Raw genomic sequence first — 18,778 nt, forward strand, 5'->3', positions numbered from 1 at the left:
TGCTTGGAGCAGCTCAGGTGTCTTCTCCATCTGCTCTCTCTCCAGCCCAGGCAGGCAGGGCTTCTGGTTCATGGCCGGTCCCAGCGCTCCCTAGCTGTGAGACTGTTAACCATGTAAACTCCCTGAGCCTCAGTTATCTTATCTCTACAAGTGGTGACAGTAATATTTCATGGGCGAATCTCTGTGTGGATCCATTTAATTAAGGGAAGAAAGTTAACATTTACTATATTTAGTACACATTACCTTAGAAATAACTCAGGCAAATGTGCCCAGCTTGGATTTGAGCCCAAGAAAAGTGTGAGGAAGCCCCAGTTCCTCCGCTGGGAGGGGACAGCAGCTCACAGCAATTCTAGGTAATATCGCCCTCCTGGTCCCACCAACCTCACCCATGGGTCTCCTCCATTTCTGAGCAGATGGCCCATCAACAGGATGTCCCTGCCCAGGCACACTCACACACACAGCCCTCATGGACCTCTACCATGGCCAGCAGCACCACCCTCTCCGTGTCCTGCAGGCCCTGACCCTCAGACAATCTCTCACTCCAGCGAGAACCCTCACATCCAGAGCTCACAGCACCCACATGACATTAGGCAGGTTAGTGGGCATCCAAGGCATGGAGATGACGACCAATTCACCCAGGGTCACATGTCAGCTTGGAGACAGGTCATGTGCTTCTGAATCTGGCTGCTCATCCACTCCCTGGTGACTGCCACCCAGCAATAGCCCTTATGGGGAGACACTTATGTGTGCACAGAGCAGGGTGCACATAGGCTCCCAGACACGTGCTTGGAGCTCCCAAAACAGCACATGGTGCAAACACACACCCACAGGGAGCTGTGCAGTTAGGCACATGCACACACACACACACACACACACACACACACACACACATGCATGCCTTGCTGGCAGCCCTCCAGCACTCCTCCTCAGATGCCAACACTCAGCCAGCAAAAGCCCCCAGCAGACAGATGCACCGGGATACCTCCAACCTAGAAGTAAGGTCTAACGAAAACCCTGCTGGGCAACCTCTACCCTAGAATGTTTTCTATACTCACACCCAGAGGGGTGCTGGAGACCCAGTCCAGGCTTCTGTTCCTACTCTTTCCAGCTTCTTGCAAGGAGACAGGTGGCAGAGAATCCCTCCCACCCAAGCCCAGGTTCTGTTTCCACCTGAGCCTTCTTTCCTCTGCTTCAAGCCAGCTCTCGCTCTCTTTTTCCACCTCACCCACCCATCCCGGACCTCAGCATTACCCCAGTGGTGAGCCCAGAAGTTGACCAGAGAGCACCAATCAGTGGAGACAGTGGCCTGAAGCAGGTTCTGATACCCCATCCCCAGCCTTGGGTGCTATCACCTGTACACAGTGAGTCAAGCAATTTGCCACAAGGCAGACCCATGGGCATCGTCCTCCAAGGTGATGGGACATTGCTGACTTCAGTATCTCTGGAGAAATATGATGAAAACAAAGTCCCCCAGGTCCATGGGTGGGGTGGAGGGTGTGAGGGTGCAGGGGTACCTTTTCCCCCTAGGGAGCTGACCCTGCCTCCTTGGGTGCCATGGAGTAACCTTTAGGGAGGTATAGGGCTAGAGCCTAGCACTTCCTGGCTCCTTGCCCTTTGCCCACAAGCACACCTCCAACCAAAGGACCCCTTCCCACCCCAGAAGTATCTAGCCTCATTAGGAAGGGGATGACCTACATTAGATGTGCAGCAGCTGTAGCAGGTGCTGGCCAGTGTTGGGATAAATGGGCACTGAGAGGGAGGTCCCCACCCGGGATGGAGAGTGGGGAAAAGAAAAGCGCAGGCAGGTCCTGCCAGATAGTTCTCCATGTCCCACAGCCTTGTGGCTCTGGATGCTGGACCTGCTCCTGATCCTCACAGGGCTCATTGTCCCAGTCCCAGGGACACAGACACCGGAGAGAAGGGCTGGGCCCCAGCAGGGCCTCCAGGCCTCCATTGCTGGGCTTTGCCAAGAGAACCAGGGTGGAGGGTGGGGTCCAGGAGCCACAAGCAGTCATGAGAACCCTTGAGAATCCTTTGTGGCCCATGGACATTACCTAGGAATTTCTGAGATGCAGAATCCCGGGCTCCAGCCCAGGCCAACCCAACTAGAATCTGAATTTTAACAAGATCCTGTACTCGAGTTTGAGCAGCACAAGCCCAGATCTCGTCCCTCCCAGAAGGCCCTGGCACCTACCTCCCGGGTGCCTGCGCTGGTCAGTCTGCCAGGCCCCATCTCAGGATTGGCAGTGGCCTGGGCATAGGGTGAAGGATGCTGACATTAACCTCCTTCAAAAAGCCTCTGTAAAGGGAGAGGTGATAACCAAGCCACAAACACCTGCATACAGTGTTCCTAATCCTCAGAACACCTGAGGCTTTGCAGATGGGGGAAACTGAGGCAAAGGAAATTAAGTACGTGGCTCAGGTTAGGCCACGGAAAAATGAATACAGCTTTGGGTGCGAGCAGTCTGGTGACAAAGCTACTAACTCAGCTGCCTTTATAGGCTCCTGGGTCCCTTCTGTTCCTGATCTGCTCACACACGGATGTAGGAAAGGCAAAAATGGGGGAGGCAAACTTTGGTTTGTACAGTCCTTCCCAGTTATGCAGCATCTCCTCATCACCAGGCTCACTGGCCCTGAGGAGGCAGGCGTTCTGATGCCCTTCCTGCTGGTGAAGAAACCAGCTGTGCAGTACAGGACTGAGACACAAGACCGGTCCCCCCTCCCAGGCCCCTCCTTCCAGTAACATCACAGATGTGGTGTGGGCAAGCCCCAGGTGGCCAAGATCTTAGGAAAGGAAGTGGAGGGGGCTTTCTAGAAACCCTTCCAGCTGGGTGGGTTGTGGGGGGTGCTGAGGTGAGGAGGGTAGGCTCAAGGGAAGCCAGGGGGTGGAGGGTAGTGATGGAAGGAGGCAGCAGTAAGAGCAGAAGACTCCACGTGCTCCCGCCAAGCTGAGTGGGTGCAGCAGCATCCCCTGGAGACGGGAGGTGGAGCTGCTTCCCTGGTAGAGCACCTCGCCTTATTCCCATGGGCGAGGAGAGCCTCCTGGAGCCCCCAAACCCACAGAGTGCTCCAGTTAGGATAGTGTGGGGTGGTGGCCTCTCTGTGCTCCTGCCCCTTCAATTTCTCCTACAGACAGGGGTTAATCCTCCAAGTGGACTGGCTCAGACCGCAGCTAGAAACGCCAACACACCTACCTCCAGCCTGGTGTCCACATCCTCCCTCTGATGCTCTGTCATGCCCGTCTCCCCAGGTCAAGTGTCCAAACCACACACCCACTCAATGCCCATTGTGTTTCTCAGCCTGGGGGTTCCCGACTCCTCGGACATCATGCTGGTACTGCCATTCACCCCCACTAGTACCTCCCTTTGGTCAAGTGTCCCTAGATGAGGACAGAGCTTCTGCACACCCTCAGCATCCAAGACCCACAGAACTTAGAAGCTAGAAGGGCCTTCGTGGCCACCTGCACACTCACTTCACCTGCAGACAGGTGAAGGTCACGGGCCCATGAGACACATCAAGAGGGTGGGGAGGGACCTGGACTGTAGGGTGGCCCAAGCTAAGCCCTATTTGGTGGGCCCCTGCAGGGCTGGGATCCCTGCCTACTGCCTCCAGTCTGGCCATCTGGGCCCTTCCAAGAAACATTCCCAGTCTCTTCCTGCCTGTCACCCCCATAACACACACTGCCCAGGCAGCACGGAAGCAGGTTTTTTTTTTTTTTTTTTTAAATCTATCTCAAAAAAAAAAAAAAAAAAAAAAAAAAAAAACCTATCTCTACTTGGAACTGGCCAACCTTCCCGATTCATTTTCAAGCGCATACCCCAATTGTCACCCCAAGCTGCCTGCCTCCTGGTTTCCTTGTGGAATACTCCTGATCCCAAACAGATCTTCTAGGAATCTAAATGGAGAACCCCTGAGTCTTTCCTCCCTGGAGCCCCTCTTTATTGGGAACAAATTAAGTGTGCTCACGCTCACTGAGGCTGTGGATCTAGGCTCAGGCAGTGGTCTGGGGCAGAGGAAAGAAGAAACCTGATCTGGGGTAGAAGAAGGGAAGCTCCCATGCTACCCATTCTGCCCAAAGCAGCTCCACACAGCCCCTCCTTGGCTTTGATGCCTATGAAATGGGAACAAGGTTTGCTCATCCAGGCCCCAAACACAGATTCCAGCCAAACAAGAAACCAGATCGATTGCTTAAGAAACCTCCCCTTTCTCCTGCCACCCCCAGGCTGGCTTTCCTGGGCTCCCTCTTTTGGCAGTGCCAGAGACTATGGAAGTGGGGAGGTGGGGTGGGAAGAGCAGGAAGCTGCTTTGGGTTTCCCTCCTGCTGGACTTCCCCGCCCCCTCCACGTGCTCAGCCTCCTCCCCCCACCTCCTGCTGATTTAGTTATCTAAGCTTCTGGGTGTCAATCTGAGTCATGCCAAGGCAATGCCCAATGCACTCTGACAGCCAGGTGCCACCCTCACCACCACCACCACCACCCTGCCCCCACCATCCCCTGGAACTGAGCTGGGCTCTTGGGATCCCTGGCCAGGCCACCCTCTCTACATTGTCAAAATGGCCCCAGGGCTGCTGAGAGCCTCTTTCCTCCTCCAACTCAGGATGCTGGTGCCCCACTAGGTCAGGAAGCCAGGTAGGCATGGTCTGGCTGTACAGCATCCACTCACCCTAGGCTGAGTCCACATAAGGGTTGGGCCTTCCCAACCCATTTATAGACAGAGGGCCCAGGATGCAGCTGGTGGACACCCTGGGCGAGTTCTCACAAGCCTGTGTCCACCTCCTGTCCCTGGGCCCCTGGAGGGCTGGGAGCAGGGCTTCAGACTTGCCAAGGAAGAGCTGCAAGGCTTTTCTCCCTGTCCATTCCCAGCCACACCCCCACCAGGGAGGCTTCTCCCACAGCTGCGTGGGGCCCTGTCCAGCTCAGGGGAAAAGCTCCTCTGCACCCTTGTCCAAGGACAGTTGCCTGAAGGCCAGTGATCCCATGCTGAGGGCATCCTGCAAAGGGGCCAGCCCCCAAGGTCTATTTCCACACTCAGACCGCACAGTCCCCCAGCCTGCCCACCCCCCACCACCAAGCCATCCTCCGTGCCAGACCTGTCACCAGCATCACCTTTCCCCTAGCACCCGAGCTCCTTGGGCTAAGAATGCTGAGCCGGGCAGGCAGACGGCACAGGGCTCTTGGCTGGCACTCCCTATGCTGTGGGGACTGGTTTCTATGCCACCGGGCCTGTCATTTGGCTCTGGCACGGCTCTGCTCCCCCCTCTCCTTCCCCAGCTTCCCCCTCCCCAGCAGAATCCCAGCTCACCTACCCAGCACTCTGAGGTCAGAGTACCCCTGCGTCCTGTGTCTTTGGGCCCCCCAGATGTCCAGTCCCCAGCACTTCCCTGGCCCCAGCGATTGCTCCCAGGCAGGAGGTAACAGCAGCTGTCCGTGCAGGGCCAGGGGAGCCAGCAGAGCTGGGGCCGTTCCCTGTGGCCCAGCCGCCCTGCACCCCAGCGGCCTGCGCGCCTTCCCTCCAGCGCACAGCACTCACCTGTCTTCCCCCGACCACAGGCTCCTTAAATCAAGTAGCTCCAAACCGTCCAATGAGACCCTCCCAGCATTCCCGGAGCAATCCAGACAGCTCTGCCGGGCGGAGCGCAGTGGGCACGGAGTCCCAGCCCACCCGGAGCGCGGACCTGGCGCGCAGCTCGCAGCCCGGGGATGGGGTGGGTGGGGGTGGGGGTGGGGGTGGGGGGAAGCGCCTGCCGCCGCTGAGTGGACCCGGCTGCTGGGTCAATAAACTGAGAAGGGAAGAGGGAGGGACGGAGGGAGACAGGAGAGGGGAAGGCAGGGCGAGGAGGAGCGCGCGTGTGCACGAGCAGAGACGGAGCAGTGGAGTGACAGCTGGGGTGCATCTGCGATGGCAGCGGCAGCAGCACCCGCGGGCGAAGGCGCTCCCGCCCAGGCGCACGCGCGCGCACCAGGGCACCCCTGGCCAGAGGGCAGCGCTCCCCCTTCAAGTGTGAGCGTCGCAAAGGCAGAGAGCGCCTTCGGCTTAATCGCCGCCAGCTGGAGAGGAGGAAAGCGGTCTCCGCTGTGCCTCCATCTTCCCTCCTCTGCTCCCGAACCCTCCCTGCCACGACCGCCGCCCCCTCCCTCTCTCCCCTCTTCCCTTCCCTTCGGGCAAATAGGGGCAGGATCCAGGAGGCAGAGGCCCTAGGAAGCTGGCTCTAGGTCAGAGATACGCAGGGCGGTGTCCTCCATCCTGCTTGTGGAGAAGGAAGAACTGAACCCTCTCCCCAGTCCTGGGATGATTTATTCCAGAGAGGGTAATTGCAGGGGTGCACAGGGCAGCCATCTACCTGGCAGTCCTCCAGAAAGGGGCCCTGAGCCACACGGAGCTAGTGTTATATGGTCACACACAGTCACTGAGGCTCAGTGACCCCAGACCAAGGCGATTCCAGAGCCTGAAATGCCAGGGCAGGCAGGCTGCAAGCTAGGGGCCTGCTGCAGCCAGCTGACAGATTGTCTGTAGGGCCCCAGGGTTGAGCTCTGGAAGAGCCAGGGGTAAATGCAGCCCCACTCTGCCACACCTGGCTTTTCTAGGCTCCTTGTTCTCATCTAAATGGGGTAGGCATGGAAGGGGAAAAGACTGGCATTCAAGAATTCAGAAGTCTCATTACTAACCAATCAGGACAAAGAAGTTGGGGAAATTGATATTCCAAGAGATGGCAAGTGTCTGATCCAAAGGCAAAGGAAGCCAGAGACCAAGCCAGAGGAGGAGTCCCAGCCTGGAGCACAGACCCCTAAGTTGACCCTTCTCTGAATCTCTTTAAATCTACCTGACAAGGAGATGGCATGGCATGTTGGCAGTATGTCAGTGTACCGCAGTGTCCCTCTTCCACTCCACCTGCTGGATCCCTCAAAGGGATTCACCTTCAGGATGTAGGGGGGAAGCGGAAGCAGGTCAAAAAACTCCCTTGACTCAGGATGCTTCTGACAGACAGTCCTGCACCTGTCAACACAGCAGCCAGGGCTCAGACTGCTGTCCCAGGAGGAGAGAGAGAGAGAGAGCCTCTTCTACCTCCTGGGATTTCCCTACCTCTCACCTATGCAGCTGTCACATGCATCCTGCCCTTCAAGTTAACTGCACCCACTTACCTCTAAACAGACCTCTGCTTCTCCAGCTCCTTCCCTGAGTCTGGAACACTCTCCTTCCCCATGGGTAGCCTTCCCTTCTTAAAAACCCAACTGCAAAGTCACCTTCTTTATGAAGTCTCCCTGACTAGTCCACAGGCTTGAACTTCTGCAACCTATAGCCTTTCTTTGGGCCACCCTTGTGATTCTTTTTTTTTTTTTTTTAATAGTGTGATGTTTCCTTTTATTTGTTTTTAAAGATTTTATTTATTTATTCATGAGAGACAGACACACAGAGAGAGAGGCAGAGACATAGGCAGAGGGAGAAGCAGGCTCCATGCAGGGAGCCCGATGTAGGACTCGAACCCCAGGCCCCAAGGATCAGGCCCTGGGCTGAAGGCGGCACTAAACTGCTGAGCCACCCGGGCTGCCCACCCTTGTGATTCTTACCACAGAAAACGTATAGTTTCTCTTCTGTCATATACTATGAGCTGTTCCAGAAGAGGGACTCTGCCTCTCCCATGCCCCAGTGCCTTCTTGTCAGCTGAATGAGGGATAAAACGGAAGAGCCCAACCCTAGGCATCAGGGGACCCAGGGTGAGTCTAGACTCTGTTGCTCATCAACTAGCTATTAGTTAGTTAATGAACCTGACAGCCCTGGGCCTAGGTTTCCTGCTCTGTAGAATGCAGAAGTAGAATGACTGAGATCTTTGGTCTCCCTTCTGTTACTGGCACTCTATGACCTCGAGCATCTGCTGGCTCCCCAGCTTGTAGCATAAAAGATGGGCTCCTCCTAACCTCCCAGCTCCTGATCAGTTAAACAGTCTCTGGGGTGAGTTATCAGGGCAGAGAAGGGGGAAGGACAAAGTAGATATGAGAGTGAGGGGGTAAAATGCAGAGGTGCTGACCCCTGGGAGCGTGGCTCCTGACAGGGACCCCTTCTCCCTGCATGGGCATGTGTTTGCATGTGCACATAGCTGTTTTGCTTTGCTGTCTGTGATGACAAAGCAGCACCAAGGTGACAGCCAACACTCTGAGCAAAAAGGTGCATCTTGATAAGCCATCTGCTGCCTTTGGCCTTATTGAGACTCTTGTTAGGTTGTCTGACAGCCAAGTAGATCTTAAAGAAAAGCTGCTTTGGAGGAAGGCACGAGATCATCATGGAGAGGCAGAGACCTTTGTGCAGAGGCAGGGGAGAAAGGAAAGGCAAGAGGAGGCCCAGGGGAGGGAAAGGGACAGGCACGCTCGGGGCAGGAGGAAGAGGGTATCATTGTTCCCCTCTATCAGATCGTAGCAGGACCTGGGGACCAAGATCAGGCTGTGAAACAAGGAACAATGATGCATGGGGGGTGGGTATCCTAATAACCCACTGGAAGAGGCAGCCCAGAAAGGCCAGGGGCCTCACATTCCCCCCACCCCTTTGCTTGGATTTCTCTTCACCATGAGTTCTGAGCAGGTCTGCAAACATTATACCATGAGGTATTATCTCCTACACACAGCAGGCTGATAGGAGGGCCTCGGAGGGAGGCTGGCCAGCCTGGCAGTGCCCCTGAGATGGGGGTCCAATGAGGTTCTGACAAGGGCCGACAACCTGAGCAAGCAGTACTGGGACCCTAGGGCCACCCTGGCAGGTCTCCCAGGAGAGATGGCTGGGCTCTCTCAGTGTCTGGGGTGGAAGAGTACAGTTTGGGTTGTAAGGCAGGAGTTGAACAGGATTTGAAATGATGAAAGCCATTCAGCATGGCAGGACAGACAGTGTATTGCTGAAGACGCTCCCATGCTCCCCACTACCTCCCTCATTCCATCCCAACCCCTGCTGTCAGGATCTAGTGCTTCCTGCCATGAGAAAGTTCTTTTGGTCTCTCACCTGAAATTCCTGTTTCTTAGTGAGTCCCCTCCTAAGCCTTCAGGGAATCAGAGCACAGCTACATCTCAGGGTCTCAAGTCCAGATCTGTAAGAAGGTAAGGCTCCCTATGGGAGGAAGGAGTTCAGCATGGACCTGAATGCTAAAAGTAAGGGACGAGACTGAGAGATCTTAGAGAATTTGCTTCCAGTCAAGTAGCTGACTCAATGGAATTCACAAATATTAATTTATTTAAATCAAAAAATATTTTTGGAGCCCCACAATGTGTTAGGTACGATGCTAGGTACAAGGGATCAGAATTCACTCCCCCTTGCCTGCTATTAGCCCGCACGCCAATAAGTTGAGAGAGGCAATAAATGAGAATAAAATAAATAAATCATATTGCTGAGAAACTAAAAAGAATGATGAAATGAGAATGAAGGGTGAAGGGGTGGGCTGCTCTATCAGGAGAGGTCAGGGAAAGCCTCTCTAGGAGGCGATGTTTGGGCTGAGATCTGATGACAAGAAGGAGCCAGCCATGTAAAGTTCTAAGGGAAGAGCATTCCAGGAAGGAAGGACAGCTGATGCAGAAGCCCTAGGTGGGAGCAAGATTAGCATGTTTGAGGGAGAAGATGATTCAGGTTGAAATCAGAGAGAAGAGCATGGCCAGCTTCTGTGGGTTTTGAGGCCATATTACAGAGTTTAGATTTTTGTTCCAAGAGCAGTGGAAAGGCATTAGAAGGTCTTAAGCAAGGGAGTGACATAATTTGATCTTCAGAAAGATCACTGTCATGGTTATTGGAGAACAGAGAGGCTGCCTAGGGGCCTAGCCCATTAATCCAAATGAGAGATGTTGGGTTGGCCCAGGGTGGTAGCAGGGGAGGGTGGAGCAGACAGACATGGTGTTTTGTTTTTTTGTTCTTTGTTTTTAAAGATTTTATTTATTCATGAGAGACACAGAGAGAAAGAGGCAGAGACACAGGCAGAGGGACAAGCTGCCACCCTGTGGGGAGCGCAATGTGGGACTCGATCCCAGGACCTGGGATCATGACCTGAGCTGAAGGCGGATGCTCAACTGCTGAGCCACCCAGGCATCCCAGCATGATGTTTTGGAATCAGGTCTACAGAACTTGGGTGGGATGAAGAAAAATGATTGAGGCTTAAACAATTAAGTAGAATATGCCCCAAATGATGAAATCTTAAAAAGGGTCACATTTTGGAGAGGAAATCCAGAGTTCAGTTTTGGTGTTGTTGTTTTTTTTTTAAGATTTTATTTATTCATGAGAGACACAAAGAGAGGCAGAAACACAGGCAGAGGGAGAAGCAGGGTCCCTGCAAGGAGCCCAATGTGGGACTTGATCCTGGGATCCTGGGATCATGACCTGAGCCAAAGGCAGAGACACTCAACTGCTGAGCCACCCAGGTGTCCCCAGAGTTCAGTTTCAAACATGTGAAGCTTGAAAAGTTCTCGGTGACTCAAGTGTGGAGATGCAGTTAGCAGCTGGAATGTCCTAGGTTCTGCAAAGGATACCCGGATGGTGAAGGACCTCAGAGGAGCTTATGCACCAGCAGAGAGAACCTAGGGGAAGAGAATCTGCTTTGCTCCCCACTCCTCCTATTTCTATGCAAGAGCCTCAAAACCCTGTCTCATTAGGGAAAAACTAACCCCCACCATCTCAAGACTGTTAGAATCATAGACTTTTTTGAGCTCAGGAATGTCATGATTCTAGGCACCTTGGCTCTGAACACCGGTAGAGAGTCAGTCTTCCTCTAGGAATAGGCTGAAAGCACTTTGGCCATGGAAGCCAAGGACGGGTAAATCAGCCTTCCTAAATCCCAAAGATTTTATCATTCTAAGCATTAATTAATGTGACTCCTCTCTCACAATTTGTAGAAGATGCCTCTTCTTTCTCTCAGCCTTTTTCTACAGGTTCACCTGTAGCAATTATCTAAAGTGAGTATCAAGGATGATCTTAAAAGGAAGAATAAGGGGGAGGGACTGAGGAGCCCCCTGCAGGGTTAGAGGGAACCATGAGAGAGAGAAAGGAATGTGACAACCAGCACTGGGCCCTCCAGCATGAGCCTCATGTGTTGATCATGTGCTGTGTCCATGTGTCTTTTGTTTTGGTCAGGACCAAGAAGTCTATGTACCTGTGCCCTTCCCACCCACTCCTTTCAGCCATTGGACCTTGAAGCAACAAAGAAGTGCAGAGAGAACTCAACTTCCCATATTATGGGACCTATTCAAGAAGGCTAGGCATAGGGATGCCTGGGTGGCTCAGCAGTTGGGCACCTGCCTTAGGCCCAGGGCAGGATCCTAGAGTCGCAAGATCGAGTCCCACGTCCCACATCGGGCTCCCTGCATGGAGCCTGCTTCTCTCTCTGTGTCTCTCATGAATAAATAAATAAAATCTTAAAAAAAAAAATTAGAAGGCTAGCCATAGTTCTAGCCATAGAACTGCCATGAGACTCCAAGGGAGGTGAGGGCCTCTCAGGGCCCTGGTTCCATCATCTGTAAATCCATATGACCCCCTAGAATTGCATTGTCCAATATGGTGGCCACCAGCCACATGTAGCTATTTAAATTTAGATTAATTATAATTAAATAAAAAAATCTAAAATTCAGGTCCTCAGTCATAACAGCCTCATTTCAAGGACTCCATAGCCACATGTGACTTGTGGCTACTGTATGAGGCAGTGCAGAGCTAGAACAGCCCCAGTACTTCAGAAAGTTCAATCAGACAGCATTGCTGTACAACAGTGGTTCCCAAACCATGGTTCCTGGACCAAGAGCATCAATACCATCTGGGAGCACTTTAGAAATACAAATTCTCAGGCCCCACCCCAGACATTATAATAAGAGACTCTGTCTGGGACAGGGACAAACCTTCCAAATGATTCTTTTTTTTTTTTTTAAGATTTTATTTATTTATTGGAGAGAGAGAGAGAGCACACACAAGCAGGGGGAGGGGCAGAGGCAGAGAGGGAAGGAAACTCCCCACTGAGGAGAGAGCCTGACTCCACTTGGGGCTCCATCCCAGGACCTCAGGATCATGACCTGAGCTGAAGGCACTTAACAGGCTAAGCCACCCAGGCACTCCCTTCCAGATGATTCTAACATATGCCAAGGTTAAAGAACCAAAGCTCTAGTGTAGAATGTTCTCTCCAATTATCCTTTTCAGCCTCAACAACCTTATACTTCTTCCTAGGGCAAATATAAGTATGATGGATTTTAGAACTGAAGAAACAACTCCAAAGATCACGGCTCAGGCCAAGCCAGGGTCAGAACTCTGGCCCATTGGCCCTTCCTTGGTCTCATTTTTTTTTTTCTTATCAAATTTGTCTAGGATCATTCTATACTGGAAAAACAAAAGGATGCAATTCTGTATCTCTGCACCTGAACTCCAGTTCCATTAGAAGGGCCAGCTGCTGAGTTTGGGGAAGTCAGAATGACCAAGACAGAAAATCTCTCCACTAAATGAGTGAAATATCAGTGAGGGTGACAAAACACGAGACACCTAACTCTGGGAAATGAACAAGGGGTAGTGTGGAAGGGGAGGTGGGCGGGGGGATGCAGGTGACTGGGTGACGGGCCCTGAGGGAGGCACTTGGCGGGATGAGCACTGGGTGTTATGCTATATGTTGGCAGATTGAACTCCAATTTAAAAAATTTAAAAAAGGGGATCCCTGGGTGGCTCAGCAGTTTAGTGCCTGCCTTTGGCCCAGGGCATGATCCTGGAGTCCCGGGATCGAGTCCCACATCGGGCTCCCTGTGTGAAGCCTGCTTCTCCCTTTGCCTGTGTCTTGGCCTCTCTCTGTGTCTCCCATGAATAAATAAATAAAACCTTAAAAAAAAGTAACACATCACTTCCTTTAAAAAAAATAAAAATAAAAAATAAAATAATTAATTAATTAATTTTAAAAAAAAAGAAAATCTTTCCACTGAGTGGTCATCGAAGTGACTAGAATGTCTCATGAATGTGGCAGAGCAGTCAGGAACCCAGCTCCACTCCCACTGTACAGATGAGGTGGGAGAGTGCTGGCCCATGCCCACCAGCTCCTTTCTGACTGCTGGGACCCAAGTCAGGCCTGGAGAACAGAGAGGTTAAGAGCCTTAGAGACCGGTGCAGCTTCGTCCTGGTTCTGTCTTTCCAGGCTGAGTGACATGCAGGTAATCTCTGCAAGCCTCCATTTCCTCTGCTGTGAAGCCCCAATAAGAATAGAACTGGTCTGCTGTGCGGATGAAATAAGCTTATGGATGTGAAGGTGCCTGGCACTCAAAATTTTCGATGTTATTATACCAGACAGTAGGAAGTCGACCTAGTTTTTCCGTTCTTTTTCTTTTCAATATAACCTGCCTTTTCTTTATGTTCTCTGACCTCAGATTTCTCTTAGCATGTGAGCTCCAGCTTGTGTCCTGCAAGCCTATTTGGGAACTAAAGAGGCATGGGTAGCCCCTCATAAGTGGCATCATCAAAGGGTAGTTTTTGCCAGTTGGTAACATCTCTGGTTTTTCTGGAACCTACCTACAAACCTGGGTAAACCTGATTGCACCTTTCAGCAAGGAGGGAGCCTTCTTACAAAGTGGGGGAGACCTAGGGCAGGGTTTGGGTACAAGAGAGGCTGTCATCAGGTGTGAAATCTAGAAAGCCCCATGAGAGGCCCTGAATTCCAGTCTCAGCCCACCACTTTTGGTCCTGTGACCTTGAACAGAGGGCTCAGTCTCTCTACCTCAATCTTTCCATACTTGGAAAGGGGAGAATGACATGCCTAGCACACCTGCTTTGAGCTTCTCAAGATCTGAGCATGAGTGCCATACTCATTGTTCTCTAGGACCCGGGCCCTTGTCTTTCTCACCTGTGGTGAGACAGAAGCCACCAGTCTGTCTGCTTCCCCTCCACCCTGCCCCTCCACCCCCCTCCAGAGCCTTGGCTCTCACAGGCTACCATCTGACTCAGCTCCTAGGCTCTCCCCTGGGCTCCTGCTGATGTACCTCCTCCCCTTAACTGGAATCTATTTTCTTTTGTCTCATTGTCTTTTCCCTCCCACCACCCCCTCCCCAAAAACACATCCACGGACTTGCCCTCCCTCTTCCCACCTCCTTGTAGCGGTGGGCGTCCAAATGAGGCTGGAGTTCCTGCAGCGCACATTCTGGGCAGCGACCTGGCAGGTGGGTGTGATGCGCCAGGTTAGGGCCAGAGGACTGTCCGACAGCTCCGCGGTGAGGAGGGCCCCGCTCCGTGGCTCCCTAGGCTCCCTGGCTCCCTCAGGTGGCCACACTGCCTCTCATCCCACCTCCTGGATCCCTTTCTTTTCTGCCTGTCTCAGCTCCCCCGTGCCTCTGCTTATGGCCTCACCTCTGCTCCTGGCCTTCCTCACCAGGGGGGTTCTCTCTGCTCAGACCCAGGAGCAGGCAGGACACAGTATTCCCACCTGCCCTGCCCCACTGGGCTGAGCGGGGAGAGCGTGGCCCTCCATCCCTCTAGCCAAGCCCCAGGCCTGGACTACCATCCATCCAGAGTGCCTCCCACCGCACCTCCCCCTTCCTCCTACCCCACTCCTCCCTTCCTTCCCCGCCTCCACTCCCAACTCCCCAGAGCCCTGGCACTGGGCTCTTCTGTGCTTCCTGAGTCTCCCCAGGAGCTGCCCCAAGCTCCTCCAGCATCATTTGCTCCTCCATTCCCTAGTCCCAGATGCTTGTGCTGCACCCTCACTTGGAGCAGGTTTGGGAAACCACAAAAGAAAGTTGGTGGGAGTGGAATGGGGTAGGATCCTGGCCCCATAACCTGGGGTCACCCTCCACATCATGCAGGATCACAAAGAATAGGAGGCTCCAAAGCCACCCTATGAGGCTTCCAGTGCCATGGGGCTGACCTCCAACCCCGGTGCATGGGCTGCCGGGCCGGGACTCCTTGGGACAATGCTGAAGCTGGGTGCCTGGGCTGCTGGCGGCCAGCGAGGGCTTGCCTCTCCAAGCCCTGACCCCACCCACATGCATCCACAATCACACACACATAGCACACATGTACCCTACATGTACAATACACACCACATCCCTACCGCATTTCTCATACACAGATGTACAGCAAACATGTACAGTCTACATGTAGGCACACGCAGAAGTATGCCACAAACACACATCCACCACCTCCACACATAAATACACCACACAGAGGTAATGCACACACCACTCCAACAAGCTCCCACACTGCCTGCCTGCTGTGTAGACACACTCATACCCCATTTACAGTTCCTCCTCTTCCCTCCAGTGTAGCGCTGTGGAGGAGCCGTGCCTGGAGAGCTGCCAGGACAGTGTAAGTTCCTCCCCAGGGTGAAGGGGGAGAGTGGGAGTCACGGGCCCCTCCACCACATCCTCCCACGGGGCCAGCTCCCCTCCTTCCCTGCAGCACTGGGCTCGGGAGGGCACCTTTGCACGGGGGGGGGGGGGGGGGGGGCAGTGATTGGGGGGGGCAGTGATCAGGGCCCGACCATGACCTCCTTCCGGGTCTCTCCCCAGGAGCTGGACTGCTTCATCATTGACAACAATGGGTTCATCCTGGTCTCAGAGAGGCCCCAGGAGGTAAGGTATCTATGGGGGAAGCGGAATTAGGGAGGGGAAGAGTCCTGCCACAGCCGGGCCAAGCAAGGAAAGGGCTGAGAAGTGGTCTTAGCTCAGGGTGGAGGAGACGGTCTGAAGAAAGTGCCATCTCTTCCTGAAACCAAGTCTGTATTTCAAGATCGCAAAGTTCAGATACTTTTCCACTTAGATAGTCAGAGAACATCTTACTTCTTTATTTTGTCTCTAAGTAATCAGGCCTCATCCAATGGTTGGTAGGGAATCTGTCCAGCTGAGCTACTACGTCAGGGTCTCGTGTGTCCTGTGCTGGGCTGTGCCCCTGACTGGCGTGGCCGTAGGGAGCCTCCTGCCAGAGTCCAAGCACCCTGGGACTCTTCATCCCACTGCCCTCCATCATGTTCCCACCCTGCTTAGTCCCTCTGGGCCGCTCCTCGGTGGTTCATCCACAACAGGAACTTATTTCTCCCGGTTCCGGAAGCCAGAAGGCAGAGAGCAGAGCCCCTGTGTCTGAGGCAGTGCCCTCTTCTGGGTCACAGACTTCTCACTGTGTCCTCCTATGGTGCAAAGGGCAAGGGATCTCTCGGGGGGGGGGGGGGGGGTCTCGTTAAGAATGGCCTCACCTTCGAGATCTAATCACCTCCCAAAGGCCCCACCTTTTGCCCTTACGTTGGGGTGAGCTTCCAACATGTGAACTTGGGGGGACCACAGAATCCTCCCCTCCTATCTCCATGGGGGCTAGAAGGGCCAAGCCTCTCCCACTTTGAGCTCCCTTCCGGTCTAGAACTCCCATGAGGAAAATTCTGTTCTAACACACTGAGCCCGACCCTCAGTTTGCTAGGGGGGATATGGAATGGAGGCAATTCTCTTTCATCCGATAGCCTGGCTGCACACCGAGCCTTCCCTGGGGCACACAGACATCTCCCTGACCCCTGCATGTGCTCAGAAAGGCAGAGAAAGCATAATAATTCTGTATTTGCTGAGCCCCACACTGGGCCCCCAAGTTAATGGCTTGTTTAGCCAACCAAAAAATAAGGCCATTCAAATCTGAACCAAACCTGAATATATTCACCTGAAATATTTCCTTGAAACAAGCCAGATGTACTGAAATGGCTTCCAGCCTGAGCCTTAAGAGAAGGGATACGGTATCGGCTCCAGGGTGGGCCTTGAATTAATTGGATATGTAGTTTGTCCAAGCAGCTTCACTTGTCTGTGCCTCAGTTTCCTCTTTTCTGAAATAGGGGAGCTGTACTATGTGATTTCTCAGCTCCTCCTTGCCCTGAGATTCAGTCCCAGGGTGCTGGCAGAGCCACAGGATGAGGTCATGGCTGTGGCTGCCTTCAGGCTGGACACAGCTGGTGCTCTGGCCTCTCTGGAGCAGGGCTAGGGTCTGAAGAGGCCAGGGGGCTACAGCAGGAACCAGGGCAGCAACCAGGAAGGAGATGTGGGAAAGAGGGCAACAGAGGAAGGGGCACAAGTGGGTCCTGGAGTCTGATCCCTTGAGAGCTTTACTCAGAAGCCCTTGTGAAGAGAAAGCCAGTTTTACCCATTGTCCTCCTAGTGGGAGCTGGGGGTGGGGTGGCCTTCCTGTCATCTTTGAACTGCTCATCATTTTCCTCTTTGTCCCTCTCATGCTACCTTTGGCCATGTCCCTCTCCCCTGGACAGAGCACCAGTGCATTTTAGCATGTGTCCATCGTTCGGGGGGGAAGTGGGTAATGACAGAGGCAGGCACCAGTGGTCAGGATAAGGCTGCCGGAGGATCTGATGCTGCCCATCACTCCTGTGTTGACCCCTGCTGCCCTGGGGAGCGGAGCCTGCCCTGCCTGCAGGTGCCTGTGCTGTTGGCTTTCAAGGGCCGGAGAGAGTGTGGAAGGGGAGGGAAGGAGGGCAGCCAAGCCTGGAGACAGGTGCTCTGGACCCAGGGTCAGCAAACATTTCCTGGAAAGGGCCAGAGAGTGTGGATTTAGGCGTTTCAGGCCAGACAGCTTCTGTCACAACTACCCTGCTCTGCTAGTGTAGTGCAGAAGCAACTATAGACAGCATATAAATGATGAGCATAGCTTTGTTCCAATAAAACTTAATTATGGACACTGAAATTGGAATTTTATATAATTTTTATGTGTCATGAAATATATTATTCATTTTATTTTTTTCCAGCCATTTGAAAATAGAAAGGGCTGACATAAATAGGTGGCGAGCCAGATTTGGCACATCGACCATTATTTGCTGACCCTGCTCAAGAGGCAGCCCAGACAGCCTTGCAGGGAGGGAAGCCAGGAGGGAAATCAGCCTGGCACAGGAGAGGCGGGCAGGGCCATCTTAATGACAGGCAGCCCCCAAGGGGCTCTTTGCATAACCCATTGAGCCCCTTTGGTCCTATTCTACCCAAATCACATTTGCTCACATGTCTTCCCAAATCATAGTATCACTGGGTACAACTCTGGATAATATTGGAAACTTATTCTACAGACTTATATTTTATAAAATATGTGTTTACTTAGCTTATTTACCCCTATTTTCTCAACTATTATTACATTGTATGTTGTTTTAAAAGCTATCCCAAGTCCTTTGTAGAATGAAGTAGGGCATAAACGAAAAGAAACTTAATCTTCTTAATAGGATTAGGAGCTTCCAGAAGCTCCCCCAGAATCCCAAACCAGCACTATGCGTGGTTACCCTGGCCTCTGACACCACATTGCTTCCCCTCCCCTCCCCCAACTTCCAGGCCCCAGGAGGGACACCCCCCCATAAACACACCACCACTACCATCTCATTTTAACCTGGAGTTAAAATTGAGGCTGCAGGGTGAGGTTAGTAACCTCGCTACAGAAAAGCTAGACTTTGAGATTAGAAATACAAGTGAAGAGCAGTGACAGTGAGGGGGACAAAGTTTCTAGAAAAGACCTGATGGTGAGGGGAACCAAACTAGAGAAACATAGGTTTTGATGGAACTTGAGAATTTGTAGGGCAGGATGGGTGAGTGCAGGGAGAATGGCCTGCTCCGGAGGGTGCAGCAGGCTGGAAGTCCCAGTCTCCTGGGCAGTTATCCTCCCGCCTGGACCCTGACCCCAGGCCACTCTGTTGCTGCTCAGGGTAGAGTTCATTCACTTTGCTGCACATGGCTAGAAATTAGGACCGATGCCTTCAGGACCCTGACTGCCAAGGCCAGACATCCTGACACCTGGATTAAACTCCAAGGCTGGTGCCAGAGCTCTGCAGTATCTTGAGAGAGTCCCTCCTTGC

General features: G+C 53.0%; 1 protein-coding gene across 1 annotated transcript in view; it reads left to right on the forward strand.

The window, feature by feature from the left end:
- The window catches only part of CACNA2D4 (calcium voltage-gated channel auxiliary subunit alpha2delta 4), a 115,308-nt gene that overhangs the window by 84,384 nt on the left and 12,146 nt on the right, over positions 1-18,778 (forward strand). The window contains exons 27-29 of the mRNA XM_055315374.1: positions 14,068-14,129; positions 15,229-15,273; positions 15,477-15,539. Coding sequence (XP_055171349.1) covers positions 14,068-14,129; positions 15,229-15,273; positions 15,477-15,539 — 170 coding nt within the window. The remainder of the gene's footprint in view (positions 1-14,067; positions 14,130-15,228; positions 15,274-15,476; positions 15,540-18,778) is intronic.

The sequence above is a fragment of the Nyctereutes procyonoides genome, unplaced genomic scaffold (genome assembly GCF_905146905.1).
Source record: "Nyctereutes procyonoides isolate TBG_1078 unplaced genomic scaffold, NYPRO_anot_genome, whole genome shotgun sequence".
Lineage (NCBI taxonomy): Eukaryota > Metazoa > Chordata > Mammalia > Carnivora > Canidae > Nyctereutes > Nyctereutes procyonoides.